We start from the raw sequence: 13,596 nt of genomic DNA, 5'->3' as shown, positions 1-13,596 counted from the left end.
TGGTGAATTGAGTAAACTCTCATTACGCCTTCGTGTGGCACATTTAAGGGCGAGGAGAGGGGCTCATTTGATTGGTGTGATGTGTGTAAAACCCACTCCACGCCTTCTCTCCTCCCTCTTTCCGACTTGCGCAGGTAGGAGGGACGGAGGTGGGAAAGAGGAGTAGCTGCACCAGCGCGCACGGTGTGCCAAACTTGCAAAATCCACCTGGTAACACCCAGTTGGCGAAGCACAGGTGCGCTGCGCCCCCGCCTCGCCCGGTCTGCGAAACTAGAGCCCAGTATGTCAAATGCAGCATGCCAAAAATACCAGGATGTTCTACAACATCCGGTCTGATTATGCAGTATGCAAGTCAGCATGCTTCTCTGGCTGTTCTGACCCATAATCCTCTGCGCAGCGGACCATACTTCACGTCGACTGCGCCGCAATCAGATGACAGCTGATTGACAGCTGGAAGAAGTTGCAATGACGGATGACAGTGCATTGAAGTAACTGATGACCAGTCGAATATTAATAATAGGAATATTGATTAAGTTTAAGTGGTCAAAATAATCATAAATATCACTAGCAACAATGGGACATAACTATAAAAATAACAATGACAGCAAACTGGAGATGTGAAACTACATACATTGCAAAGTAACAACAGCAGAGCTCTCCGGGTTGATCTCCGTCTCTGTTAAACTCGGTAAGCTGTGTTTTTCTTTTATCTCCATGGTAACAGATATATGAGTAAGAAGGTCAAAGTTCAGGGCGTAATGTAATGAGAAAGTAGTGTGTCCTTATTGTGTGCATACAGCATGTAACAGTATGTACTTTTTAAGGGCAGCTGCAGTACCTACTAAAAGTAAAAAGAAAAAGTATGTGATTCGAAACGCACCCGCAGTCTAGAATTACAGTTGAACAGTAAGATAAAATATGATTCTGAAAACATTTTAGGTGAGAAATAGGCAGCGCAGTAATGGAGTCTTGGTTTGTATTTTTTATATTATTATCTCCATTTTTACAATAGAGGAAACAGTTCAGTGCCCACTTCTTGTTCACAAATTCTCATACTACAGCCAAACAGTCCACTAAAATATATTTATGACATATTAGGCTTAAAGTAGGCAATACAGTAACAGAACCTTGGTTTATAATTCATCAGCACTGCCTAGTTTTACCATTTGATTCAATTTGGTCTGAGTTTTGGAGAGAGACAGAGAGGGAGGCGGGTCTCTCCTTCTAAATCCGCATACATACTCTTTGTGTCTGTGGTGGCAGGCATTCAAAAACGAGGAGGTACATTCTGTAGTTTGAGTAACAGCCATAGAGCCAGCAAAAGTCGCGTCATCTGGCGAATTTGAGCTGAGAGATGAGCAGGGAGATCTGGGCACTGGTAAGATGGAGGGAAGCGTACCACAGTAGATTCACACATACTACCCACAGTGTTTTAATACAAAGCTGATTGAAAATCTGCAAAGTATCCCTTTAATGGCTGGTGAAAAGGCAATCAGATGGTGGGAGACAAAGTGAGAACAGAAAGAAATGGAAATCATTTATATATATAGATATTAATAATAGATCTGATCTCCTGCTAACCCCCCACTGAGTGGTGATTCTAATGATGCAAAAAAGAAAGTCACATTTTCACTGTAAAGATGATTAAGCAAGTCAGTTACCACCACAACTGAGAAAATGCATATGAAGAAGCAATATGTTACAGTGAAAAAAACAGTGCGGCACTATCTCCTCATACCGGGTGCTGTCTTGCAGGACTGCCCTCTATCACTGAGCTGATGAAAAGGAATGGAGAATGGCAGGAAGGTGCCGCATGGATACAGACCAGAAAGTAAAGCAGCATTAAAATCTCAACACATGGCTAAGTGATTGTTGAGATCAGATCAATAATGTCACCGACCTCCTTCAGACTCTTTGAGGTTATTTTGTTTTATCAGAAAGCAGAAATCATGCCCCGCTAAATGAACGAGTCGACACAACCACGCTCGAGGTTTTGGCTGTTATCTATGTTATTTTCTCACTGTGGCTGTATACTGTAGCTGAATTCATCCAACAATGGGTGCACAGCACAGTTTTTTTTTTACTATTTTATTATTTATGCCACATGATGCACTTTCTGGTGTTTCACTAACACTCATTGAGTCCCATGGGTTTCAGTCTCAGATCCCTTTAGATAATCATGCAGTTTGTCTCAGGGGGATATTGGTGGTGCGATACTACAGCCTCATGTTCTGGTAAAGCTGCTCTCTTCAAATTTCATGTGATATTATTCAAGTTTAAAGGTATAGTATGTGGGAATTTTTTTAGATTCATGCAAATGTAATCCCCTTTAATCATCAGATATGACCACTGCAAGTGTGTGTTGATGTATTTTTCTGCAGAGACCCTGCCCTCTGTCTGTGTTTTCTTATTTTGTTATGTTATCAGCATGTAGCCCCCAGCCAATAACAGAGCACAGGAGAGGTTGGCATGTTATAAAAGGGTAGCAATCAGGTAGTAGCAGCATGCATCCAAGGGGAAGCTACAAAAATTGCAGACCCAACACTGACATGTACACAAATGTAGCAAGGCGAAACACCAAGAGGACTAAGCTCGTTCCAAAACAACACTGCCCAAATACATGGGGTTTTTGGTTTTGCAGGACGCAGCAGTGCACGCTTCAGTCAGTTCTGTGACCGTGCTGTCTCAGCCTGTGCTCTGAGTGCATGTTCATACTTTATGTGATCACCTGCGTGCATCTTTGTAAGAACGTCAAACAAAAATACGGATTTATTTTGGTTAGATGACAATGAGAAGTTGGACTGAGTGGCAGAGTGTGGCCCAGTTTTATTTCTAAAGCTTGTAAAGGAGGAGTAGGGGTTGAAATCTTTCCCTAGGAATTGGGACACCACTCACTACGTCACTGTGTCGGTTGCGTTCACCCATACGGAACTATTTTGTAGGGGTAGGGCTAAGGGTATTGGGACTGGCCCTAAATATCAATATATTTTAACACTATTTAGTTGTACATACTTCAAAGTATAACCTTTTGATGGTCAATTGATTTATTAGCAGTCAAGTGAAGCTCATTTAAAAAACTGCAGGGAAGTCTTACATTAACACAGCTGCAGCCATGCCGGCAGTACAAGTAGCAAAATTCTTAAGTGTATCTTTGTTAATTGCTGATCACCAAAAACTAAAAAAAGAATTTCTGTTTAAAGTTACAGTTAGGCTTAAGTTTTCTGTGCATTTAAACTTGGTGTTAAGGCAAAGATCAGGCTAATAAACAACTTTATCTGTTACGGTTTTGCTAGCGCATGTGTCAAGTGACAAGACGACCTAGCTGACAAGAACACCCATCAGGCACACAACACTATGTATGATGCAGGACATATGGCACCACCCCCAGGTGACACTCTGTGTTTTTTGGAAGTCCGCTCAAAAACCAGAGTGAATCCAGGGTTATCTTTTACTTTTGCTGGTGAGCATTCAAGAAGAAGAGAGATGTGGAATTTCTGTTGGACAGAAAAGCATAGTTAGCTTACTTAAGTATCAGCTTACAACAGCTGTAATGTTCCTACAATATAAGTTTGCAGTGTGTATACAAGCAGTGTTGCGTGGTGGGGACAAATTTGGAGGAATTTAGGTAATTATTATCCAGCATGCATGTAAATGTGATTTGAGCAATATTCAAAATGCCTTTCAGCATAATGAGGGCTCTTGTATTGTTTGCTGGACCATGCTTGCTATTGACGATGGTCACTAACGATTCATTTGAATTCGTTTTGGCAGGTGGAAGATTGCTCGCTCGCAGAGGTATGGTTCACAATAATGTAAAGTCCCAAAAAGAACTTTAAAATCTATTTCTGCTCATATGACGGTACAAGTAGGTAAAAGAGGCGCACAAGGCCAGGTTAGCAAAGTTAAATTGCAGAGAAAAATGGTCACCAACCTTTGTAGAAGTGAGTGGCATAGAAAGAGGAGGAACACAGCCTTTATTTTGAATGTCTTTAGATTCACAAAGAAGACCCTGGGCAAAATCAAAGTGGCCAACTCACAAGGAGGTGGACAAGTACCTCAGCAAAACCTATAACGTCCTAGCGACCTAGCGACCTAGCTTAAGCTGTTAGCAGTTAGCGTCACCAACGAACTAGCTGAGCATATACTGCACACAGTGATTGAGTGAGACACTGATCTTATGAGAACTGATTCATGGCTCTGCTTCAACTGTGCGAGAGCCTGACAACAGACAACCACAATTTCTGACGTGCCAGAAATTCATCCAAAAGTTTGACGGACAGTCAGGAGCAGTTATCAGGCCATCGTCTGCCCACACTTCCCCTTGTACACTGCACGGCAAACAGCGTCCAACAAAGCTGAAACCAATCCAGCTATAAAATGAGGCTGTATGCCCAGCTTTACTTAATAAACCTCTGATTTCTTGTATTGTTTTCGAGGATGTCTCTGTTTCAAAAGACATTTAAGCCAATGTGTTCCTCATTTGCTTTCTGCCTGGACTGTTTACTTGCCTGCAAACTTTTTAGACCGTGCTGCACTGGTTACATGATTCTCTCAATGAATTATTGTTCTTTACTACTTAAATATCTTTCACCGATACCCATCCATGGTACCTATTTGCAGAGAAGGCATGCGACAAGTGTTTCTGCCCTGTGTAGAGTTGGCAGGAATGCAGCAGACTTGCATAACCTCTCAGCTTAAGTTACAGCATCCCTCAATGGGGAAACGCTTCAACGATTTAAAGTGTGCGAAACAGTCAGAGGTAGCTGTATCATCTTCCTGTCACTTAACAAAAGGTGTTGTTAGCTGACTGCCGGAGGAAAGGCTGCTGGATGGATGGATGGATACACGGAGAGGGGAGGGGGCTGAAGTTCTCGAGGATGAAGTGTTTGTAGTCAAGCAGTGATTTGCCCTTTTTAACGGTAACTCCTGTCTACCTTTGAACCTCCAGATACAAATTGAGAAGGGATCCTCTGAATCCGTGAGATACTGTAATTCTCTCAGATCCTATTTCACCCTCCCAACAAAATAGGAATGCAGAAGAGAGAGGAGGGCAGGAGGAGAAGGGACGCAAAAACACTTCCACTGTTTCTCCCATGTGCCCCAGAATTTTTTTTTTTCTGATACTCAGCTCATGTCCAATTCCCACAAGTGTAATCCTCTTTGCTGCATAATGTTCCTCTTTACTTTCCAGGAATGTGGTGTGGTCAGAGGTGTTCTAATCCATGGGTTGGTGCTTTTCGTTCTCACTACATCTCTCTCTGTCTCTCTCTCCTTCTCTCCTCCTTACTCTCTCCACCCTGTACTACTTTATCTTCAATCAAACCTCCTTCCATCCACTCCCCCCCCATCCCCTCTAACCCATTTTATTTTGTCTAAAGAAGAGGAGCTGGACTATTTAACTCCACCTGTGTGGTTCAGTCACCCTCCTATCTTTCTTCCCGTGGACCATCAGCCAGCGAGAGTAGTGATGGAGGGTGAGATTCTTCGATCGACCTCCCCTTGCCCCCCGGCAGCTTCTCCTCTTCTTCCCAATCTTAGCAACGTGCATGGTGCTGCACTGTGCGGACTGCGGAGGAGCGAATGTCACTCTCAACTATTTTCTTATGGCTTTCTGTCTTCCGCCGGCAGAAGAGACACCACCCAAGAGTAGATTTTCAGCAGAAATGCCAGCATGAATGCCAAGCATGCCACCACTCCACTTCTGCCTCACTTTCTTTCACTCTCTACTTTAAAAAACTGTTTCTCAGTACCAAAGAGCCATCACGATTTTCTGCCCCCTTGCTCTCTCTTATTTCCCTGTCTAGTTTTTTTGAGCACCTGAAACAAAGAGCTCCTCCTTCCCTTTTAAAACCATCATCGACATGGACACAGCACTCATGACTCCTCCACCGATGCTAGAAAAAGGCCTCGAGTTCCAACCGGTCTTATCTTCTTTAGAGTCAAGCATATCCCCAAGAAAAAGCCTTCTGCTAATCTCTCTGTCAGTGATAGAGGCGTGTCGGGAATGTAGCATAGCATACCTCAGTGGAGCTGACCCAATAAATCACTCCACTTTGCATCACTTCAGATGTGTCTCAGCAGTTCATTTAGCGTACAGTGAACGGCCCAGAGGGGCTCTCCACCTCTGCTATCGCACAGGTTTCTGCAGTCCTGGGGCCGTGTCGAACTGTCAGTTGGTGGTCATGTCTGTCTGTTATCTCTAAGTTTTTCCATCTCTCTGTGTCCTCTCTCTCAGTCTTGTCCTCTGTGTCCTCTCACCGTCTTGTCTGTTTCTTTCTACGCGGAGGAGGCCCTGGCTGTGTCTTGTGTCTGGCATGTGCTGATGCTCACAGAGCTGCCTCTGTCTGAGAATGTGACCATTTCAATAATCCCTCATTTACATTTTTAAGCTGTTTTTCAGTGCAACGGGCAAGTGGAGACCTGTTTCTCTGCCACGCTGACAATGGAGAGTGTTGCTATGGTTTTCTGTAATCGCCGTAATGAGAATGCCAGTTGTTTACTGTGAAAACCAGGGAGGAAAACAGGGCTGACACCGCTAATTAAAAAAGTGAAGTGTGTGTGTGTGTGTGTGTGTGTGTGTGTGTGTTTCACTGACTGTGAAAGTGATCAGAGCCAAGCCGTCTGTCTGACAAGGACAAGACAAATCATTTTGACTTAGTTTGTTTTGATAAAGAATTAAGAAGAATTAATATTTGTCAAGAAAGAAAGGCTTTTAAAAAGGCTTCAAAAACACAATGGCCTCTGTATTCATGTGGTGCGCACCAGCAGTAGCACACACACAGTGGCAGTGCAATTTTGTGTCGGGCCTATTATGTGCGTGTAGTGCAATGTCAGTATTCAGTTTGGTATGACATTGCACCTGCAGAGAAACTTCTTTTCATATGCACACATGCAAACAAAAAAACAAACAGATCTGGAATTTGGTTTTTACTTGAATAGTGTTACAGGACAATTTGGCCCTACATATTCATCCTATCATTTTTATATTTGGATCATTTAAAACATTACCTTTAAAGGTCCAGTATGTAGGATTTAGGGGAATAAACTGGCAGAAATTTAGGTATGTGAGTAAGTTTTCCTAATGTATACATATCTATTCTGGCTCTAGATAGGGCCATTGGCATTTTCACCTTGGCCACCATAGTTCACAGCCACTCCGCAATGACTGTCGGAAAAACGCAAATTCTTTTAACATGAAGCTGCTTTTATATAGTGTTTTTACTGGTTTAAATCAGTGGGTCTGTTTGTTTTGTAAAGGAAGAGACCTCTGCCAGTAATTCAGCTCCCGGTATAAATCTCCTGAAGGTCTGGATCTTATCAAAGAGCCGAATGGCATTGGAGAAACATGAATTTGTAACGTAAAAGTGTTTTATTCAGTGTTTATACCAGTTTAAATCAACTGTTCAATGTGTTTTGGAGAAGAAGAGACCACTGGAGATAATTCTGTTCCCAGTACAAAACCTCCTGAACACTGACGGAATCCTAACCAGGAGAAGTTTCAGCTGGTTGCAATCTGCAATCCTCGCCACTAGATGCCACTAAATCCCCCCAAATCTTACACACTGGCCCTCCCCTTTTTCTTCTTACGTTTTTTTGGCTTTTTGCCTCTATTTGCTGGGACAGCTTCAGAGTTAAAGGGGAAAAGAGAGGGGATGACATGCAGCAAAGGGTCGCAGGTTGGAAAACAACCCGCAGCTGCTGGGGACATAGGCCTTTGTACATGGGGCACCTGCTCTGCCAGGTGAGCCACTGGGTGCCTCACACGCTAGTCCATAAATCAATTTAGTTTGCTTGTAACACAAGTCCGTGTGACACTCCTAAAATTGGCTCCTTGTTATCCTTTCTCTTTTATTCAGTCAAGTATCTCTATATTTTTTTTTACTATAGTGGTTGTCATCCAACAACTGCATTCCCAAATTGACCTCTATATATCCAGAGGAATTTACAGTCATGGAACAAGACTTAAAGCCTGGTGGCACTCGGTACAATAGGATTCAACAAGCAGACAGTCGGTCCAAATTCCAGCCGCGCCCTCTGAATCAACCAACAAGGCTTCAGCCGACCATTAATAGAAGGTGGGGTCTGCGGATATACAAACTAGGCATCTGCTCCGTCATTCATCCAAATTAATCTATGGTATCTGTTAAATGTAGGAGGTATGCGGCACTTAAAGAATGCGCGCTGCATATGTCCGCAGAGCTAAACACGGCGCCATTTACAGTGCGGCCGGCCAAGATGAAAACGACCCCTCATGTGCTGTACAGTGAGGCAAAATCTATTTGTGATGGTTCAACTGTATCCCTGAAACAGCGGGTGATATTCATAGTTTAAGTTATTTCTATTTGTTGGAGCCTGTGTTGTCATTCCAGTGTGATATATTCCCGTGTAGTTGGATTTTCCCCTTTTTGGCCTGGTACTCCCAACGGACCCTATATTTAGGTGAGAGGCGGGAAGAAATGTTTTGGTGATTTAAGGAAGAAATATGTGTCCATCAATGCCCATTGTCTCCGTCAATATTCGTACGTTTTAAACCCCACCTACACACTCATTAGAAATTACTCAGGGGAAAGCACTGGACCAAAGCCAGAAGTCATTCATTACTTGAGCCTCGATTTAATTTGAAAGGTTATTTCAGACATCCAGTAAAATTAAGCTCTATGATATGCCAACTCTCACATTAAAGGAATTATAACTAACTTTTGTCTGAGATCAGAACATCAAATGCTTCCTGATGAATCACTGTAATAAAATTTGGCTTAATATGTGTTAATCCTTACAGGCTGTAAAAGTCATGTTTTACCCTCGGATCCAGTAATTAAGATTCCATGACAATTACCTAAAACTGCAGTAAGGAAGATTTCAATAATAACCCGACAAGTTCTGTTGCTTTCCCCAAATATTACTTAAAATATGAGGAAGTAGGAAAACATTTTTAAACCTACCCTCCTCAGTAAAGTGATGCTCTGCAAGAGTAGCACCACTATTTTCTTCATGAGAAAACTTAATCTTGAACATTGCTTTAGGAGGAAAAAGAGGTTTAAAGAAAAGTGAAATGAAAAATCTTCCTCTCTGTGTCGGAGCAGGGTAACTCCAGGCGACTCTATAATCCCTCTCTTTCTCAATGTATGAGTGCAGACAGAATCAAGAATCCACTTAAATGAATTATTGAGTGTACTCAAACAGAACAAATACTCTGCAAAGATTCCCAATTACAGTAATGAGAGTAATTAGTTACTTTCCACCACGGCTAATGGCAGCATGATCAATATTCTATTAAAAACGATGTGTATCTGGAATGCTTATTGGCCTTTTTCACAAAAGACATTCTGACTTATGCTTGTGGGAGGAGCGCAATAACATTTCAGACAGGACGATCAGGTCAAGGTTTAACCATTTATTGGAGAGGGCAGAAAAAATAAGCACCAGCCAGACTGTACGAGAACTAAAATGGGTGAGATGGTCGTGAACTTGATAACTGTGACTATAAAACCACTCCTGTCCCTACTTGAACTACTGCGATGCTCCATGATGGCTCCATTTCATTTAGATGTCCCAGTAAGCTGCATAAATGGAATACAGACATTCATTAACTAATGTTTTAATTACACCTGTGTGCAAAAAACTGTCTGCTGTGACAAAAGGCAATGAGCTAAATGATTATTTTTGGTTGGTTTGAATGCTTTGTTATCAAAGAATCGACAGCCAGAAGGCCCTGACTGCACAAAAATGGATATTTCCCCCTCCATTTAAAAAAGAAATCCAAAACTTCCGCCGGCGTAAACTGTCCTCCACAGTCTTTTTAAAAAGGTCGTTACCTTTTTAAAAACACCTACTGGAGATCTCATCACCGCTGATTCCCCTTTGATATAAAGACGAAGGAACTCAAAGATATAAGTAATGCTCTTATTAGAAAAATGCGAACCTTCCACTCCTCATCAAAATTGTCCCACTATCTGCTGGTTTGACCGGACCTGATCAAAGACCATTGTTTCTGGTGGACTTCAAACCGCAGACACTGAGGAGGACCAATAATGCTAGGCACAGCACACGCCTCCCTTCATCGGTGAAGTGGCGCAGCAGTTCTAACTTTCAGTCTAAAGTAGTCTTTAGACTGAACAGAGCTAACAGAAAGTAATGAAACAGGAAGTCCACTATTGTTGTTGCTTCTGAGAGAACAATAGGCATGTGCAAGTTGAAGAGTCATCATTTCCAAAATGCTCCAGTTTACATGTCCGCGAGGATACAAAGAATACAAGAATTGCATCTTACAAGGCTTTTTCATTTTAGACCTAAAACTCTGTTCGGGTGTGGATAAGAGGCCAAATGCAGAGGATAATATCCATTTTCAAAAATATATGTATATGTTGAGACCATAGACTACATGTGAATGATGCATCTCCACTGTACAACAATGAAGCCAAAATATGCTGGACACGTCCACTGCCATCTTACGCTGGTAGCGCCATTTGGAGCTGGAGTCTGCACAGTAGTGATCTCTACAGTATCAAGTTCCTGCCCATTTACACGTCTGTAAAATACGACTTGAACGTACAGCAGTGTGATAAGAGCCTTCTAAAATGAGAGAAACCATCTTTTGGACAAATTTATTTGGCGTGTACTTTGGTCGTTGAGTTTGGCCCATGTCCCGTCAGTGTATGACCTATACTGCAGCCAGCCACCAGGGGGGCGATCGGGATGTTTTGGCTTCACTTTTGTGGGGTCATGTCGTTCATGTTTGATACAGTCTACGGTGTAGACAGGTCCTAAATCAAAGCACAGCACTTTCACACAGGTGTTATTAGTAACAGCAATGATGTGGCTGTTTAATTCAGGTATGTCAAGGAGCCAGCATACACAGTATCAAGGCTCTGTACCTGACACATCTAAATGGAATGCAGGCATCATTAATGCTGTTAGTTATCTATGTGTTTGATACTGTGGCATGTCAAAATACCTGCCATGTAACATCATCATGCTCTCATGGGATGTTTTGAACATCACTTTATATTCTTTAAAATGTGTTCAGTGCAGTTTATAGTAAAAAATAAACCTGTTTACATCCTTAACTCAGCCTCTATAAGCATTTTGAATGAAGGACACGTTGACTTGTCGTTGCAGGAAGTACACAGGTGTAACTAAGAACATTAATGGTGTCTCTGTTCCAATTAGAAGTGTCAGTGAGTTATCCCAGGGAGGTGACATACACAACACCAAGGACCTGTGACTGAAATATCAAAGTGGAATGAGGACATGATTAATGTTATTTGTTACACCTGTGCGTTTCCTGCTATGGCACGTCAAAGTACTACAGAGCTGTCTCGCTCTTGGTTGGTTGGTTTGCTACATTTTTTATGTTGGGAACGTCACTTTACTTTAGTTACAGTCCTTGAAATAAGATTTCAGAGAAATATACAATAAGAGTAAGTAAACAGAAAAATATTTATTTAATTTCGCCACCATAAACCCTTCACGCGGAGGACACTTTGACTTGTCGTAGCAGAGAGCACACAGGTGTAACTAATAACATTAATGCTGTAGCTCTGTTTTATTTAGGAGTGTCAGCAAGTCATTCCTGTGAGGCAACATACATAACACCAGGGCCCTGCGACTGAAATGTATAAATGTTGTGCAGTGAGAAGGGTATAATGACTTGAATTTGCATAAGCGTTTGACAGGTGTTGAGCTCAGGGCATATTCCTTTCTCCCAAGAGCCCTCCCTGCTCCGAAGTCAGACAGCATCATTTTCTAATACGATTTTCACGGGCTGTTGTGGGTGAGATTTTGCTACTTTTATGTCTGCATAAAAACACCGGAATTATATGTAGCTATCAAAGAGTGTTGGATTTTGCAGCCACAACCACATGAAGTCGTGGTGAGTCAGAGGGGTATAATAGCATCTTTTATCACTTGCAGGTAATGGGCAGGTTGACAGCTGACACTGGCTTCCTGTTAAATCATCAAAGAGGGAAGTTACAGGCTTGTCAGAACACGGCACTTCCTCGAAGACACCCCCACCCCTTACAAAACACACACACATAAACACACCCACAGACACACACCTAAATGGATGGGTGAGGTTTGACATCGTTGACCTCTTCACCTTTGCCCTCTGACTAATTTCACCTCTGTGACGGAGGGTCTGTCTTTCTCTGTCCTCCAGTCCACTTATGCCGTCTCTCTCTGTCTGCAGACCTGAATGAGTGCGGGCTCAAGCCGAGGCCTTGTAAACACAGGTGCATGAACACATATGGGAGTTACAAGTGCTACTGCCTCAACGGCTACATGCTGATGCCTGATGGGACCTGTGGAAGTGAGTCTGTCGCTCACACACACACACAAACACACATGTCTCTGTTTGTTTTGTTGTCTGACATGTAGATATTCTCAACCCTGATCTATTTTCTGCCTCATGTTTTTTCTCAGTCGCTCTTTTTGTAGCCTGGGTGTGCTACTGTGAAGCCGTTCTTCACTTAACTACAAATGTATTCATCTGAATGCCAGTGCGAAGCAATGCTGATGACATATGCTCTCTATTATAAAATACGTTTTCCCACTTGTGTGAGTACCTCTGACAGCAGCCTCGCAGTCCTTTGATAGACTGTTTTGATTAAAGCCCCACGTTGATCCGCTTCATTCTAGCAACTCCGCAGTCTGAAGGACCCCTCTGAAGAACCCTAAGAGGCCTAAAATGAAAAGTATGAAAGAAACACAATCTTAAGACCCTTGAGTGAATGTGCAGTTCTCATTGGTTGCCCTGAGGTATTCTGCAGAATGGGAGTTAATGCCTGTACATGTCTCTCTGTAAACTCTGTTTCCCACCTGATAACTATTTTCTCCTCACGTTTCCACTCGAGCATGGCGTGACTCTCAGTGCCTCATTTTAATTAGTTCTTTTTTATCAGGAGAAAATTCATTTTCCCACCCTTTTAAAGTCTGAATTGCTCACCACTTGGGGCAATCTCAAACTATTCCAGGTGTTGTTGTGTGATGATAGCATGATAGTGTTAAACACCTTACCGCTCTTCTTTTCTCCCCTGCTACTGCTTTGATCAATAGATTGCTGTAGCATTTAATCAGCCCGGCCTGCCTCAGTCATCAAACTGTGCTCCAGGGTGCCTGCGGCAGCCGAAGTGGCAACGGCAGCATGAGCCTCACTTTTAATTTCCTTTTTAGGATACGAAGTTATTGTGAGAAGCCGAACAAAATCTGTTCCATTATGTTATTATTTTGGAGGGTCTTGATCTGCCCGGCACGGCTCGACAACAGAGGCGCTGCACACTGCACACACTTCGATAGGATGGAGATGGATTACGATTCTTTAGGTGTAGGAAGGGATGAAAGTGGGTGAGGGAGGATTGCGTGGGCTAAGGTGTGAGCCTAGAGTGACTGCGCAGCACAGGAATCTAATAATGGCAGAGTGTGAGCTGCTCTGTTGTCTGCACCTCAGGGTCAACTCGGCTAATATCTGAAAAGGCAGGCAGCGGCCTGGCACTCACACACTAGCTGGAGGATAAAGTGTGAGTGTGGATGTGAGAAGGAAAGAAAGTGAGTGTGAGCATTACGAACAACCCCCCCCTACTCCCACCACCCCCCTCC

The 13,596-nt window shown here is 42.8% G+C and overlaps 1 protein-coding gene across 2 annotated transcripts in view; it reads left to right on the top strand.

Moving 5' to 3' along the window:
- The window catches only part of npnta (nephronectin a), a 72,505-nt gene that overhangs the window by 36,753 nt on the left and 22,156 nt on the right, over window positions 1-13,596 (top strand). For both annotated transcript variants that reach the window (XM_050043390.1, XM_050043389.1), the window contains one exon: window positions 12,191-12,310. In XM_050043390.1, coding sequence (XP_049899347.1) covers window positions 12,191-12,310 — 120 coding nt within the window. The remainder of the gene's footprint in view (window positions 1-12,190; window positions 12,311-13,596) is intronic.

The sequence above is a fragment of the Epinephelus moara genome, chromosome 5, assembly GCF_006386435.1.
Source record: "Epinephelus moara isolate mb chromosome 5, YSFRI_EMoa_1.0, whole genome shotgun sequence".
Lineage (NCBI taxonomy): Eukaryota > Metazoa > Chordata > Actinopteri > Perciformes > Serranidae > Epinephelus > Epinephelus moara.
The sequence above is the reverse complement of the archived record's forward strand: the minus strand, read 5'-3'. Positions and strand labels throughout refer to the sequence as shown.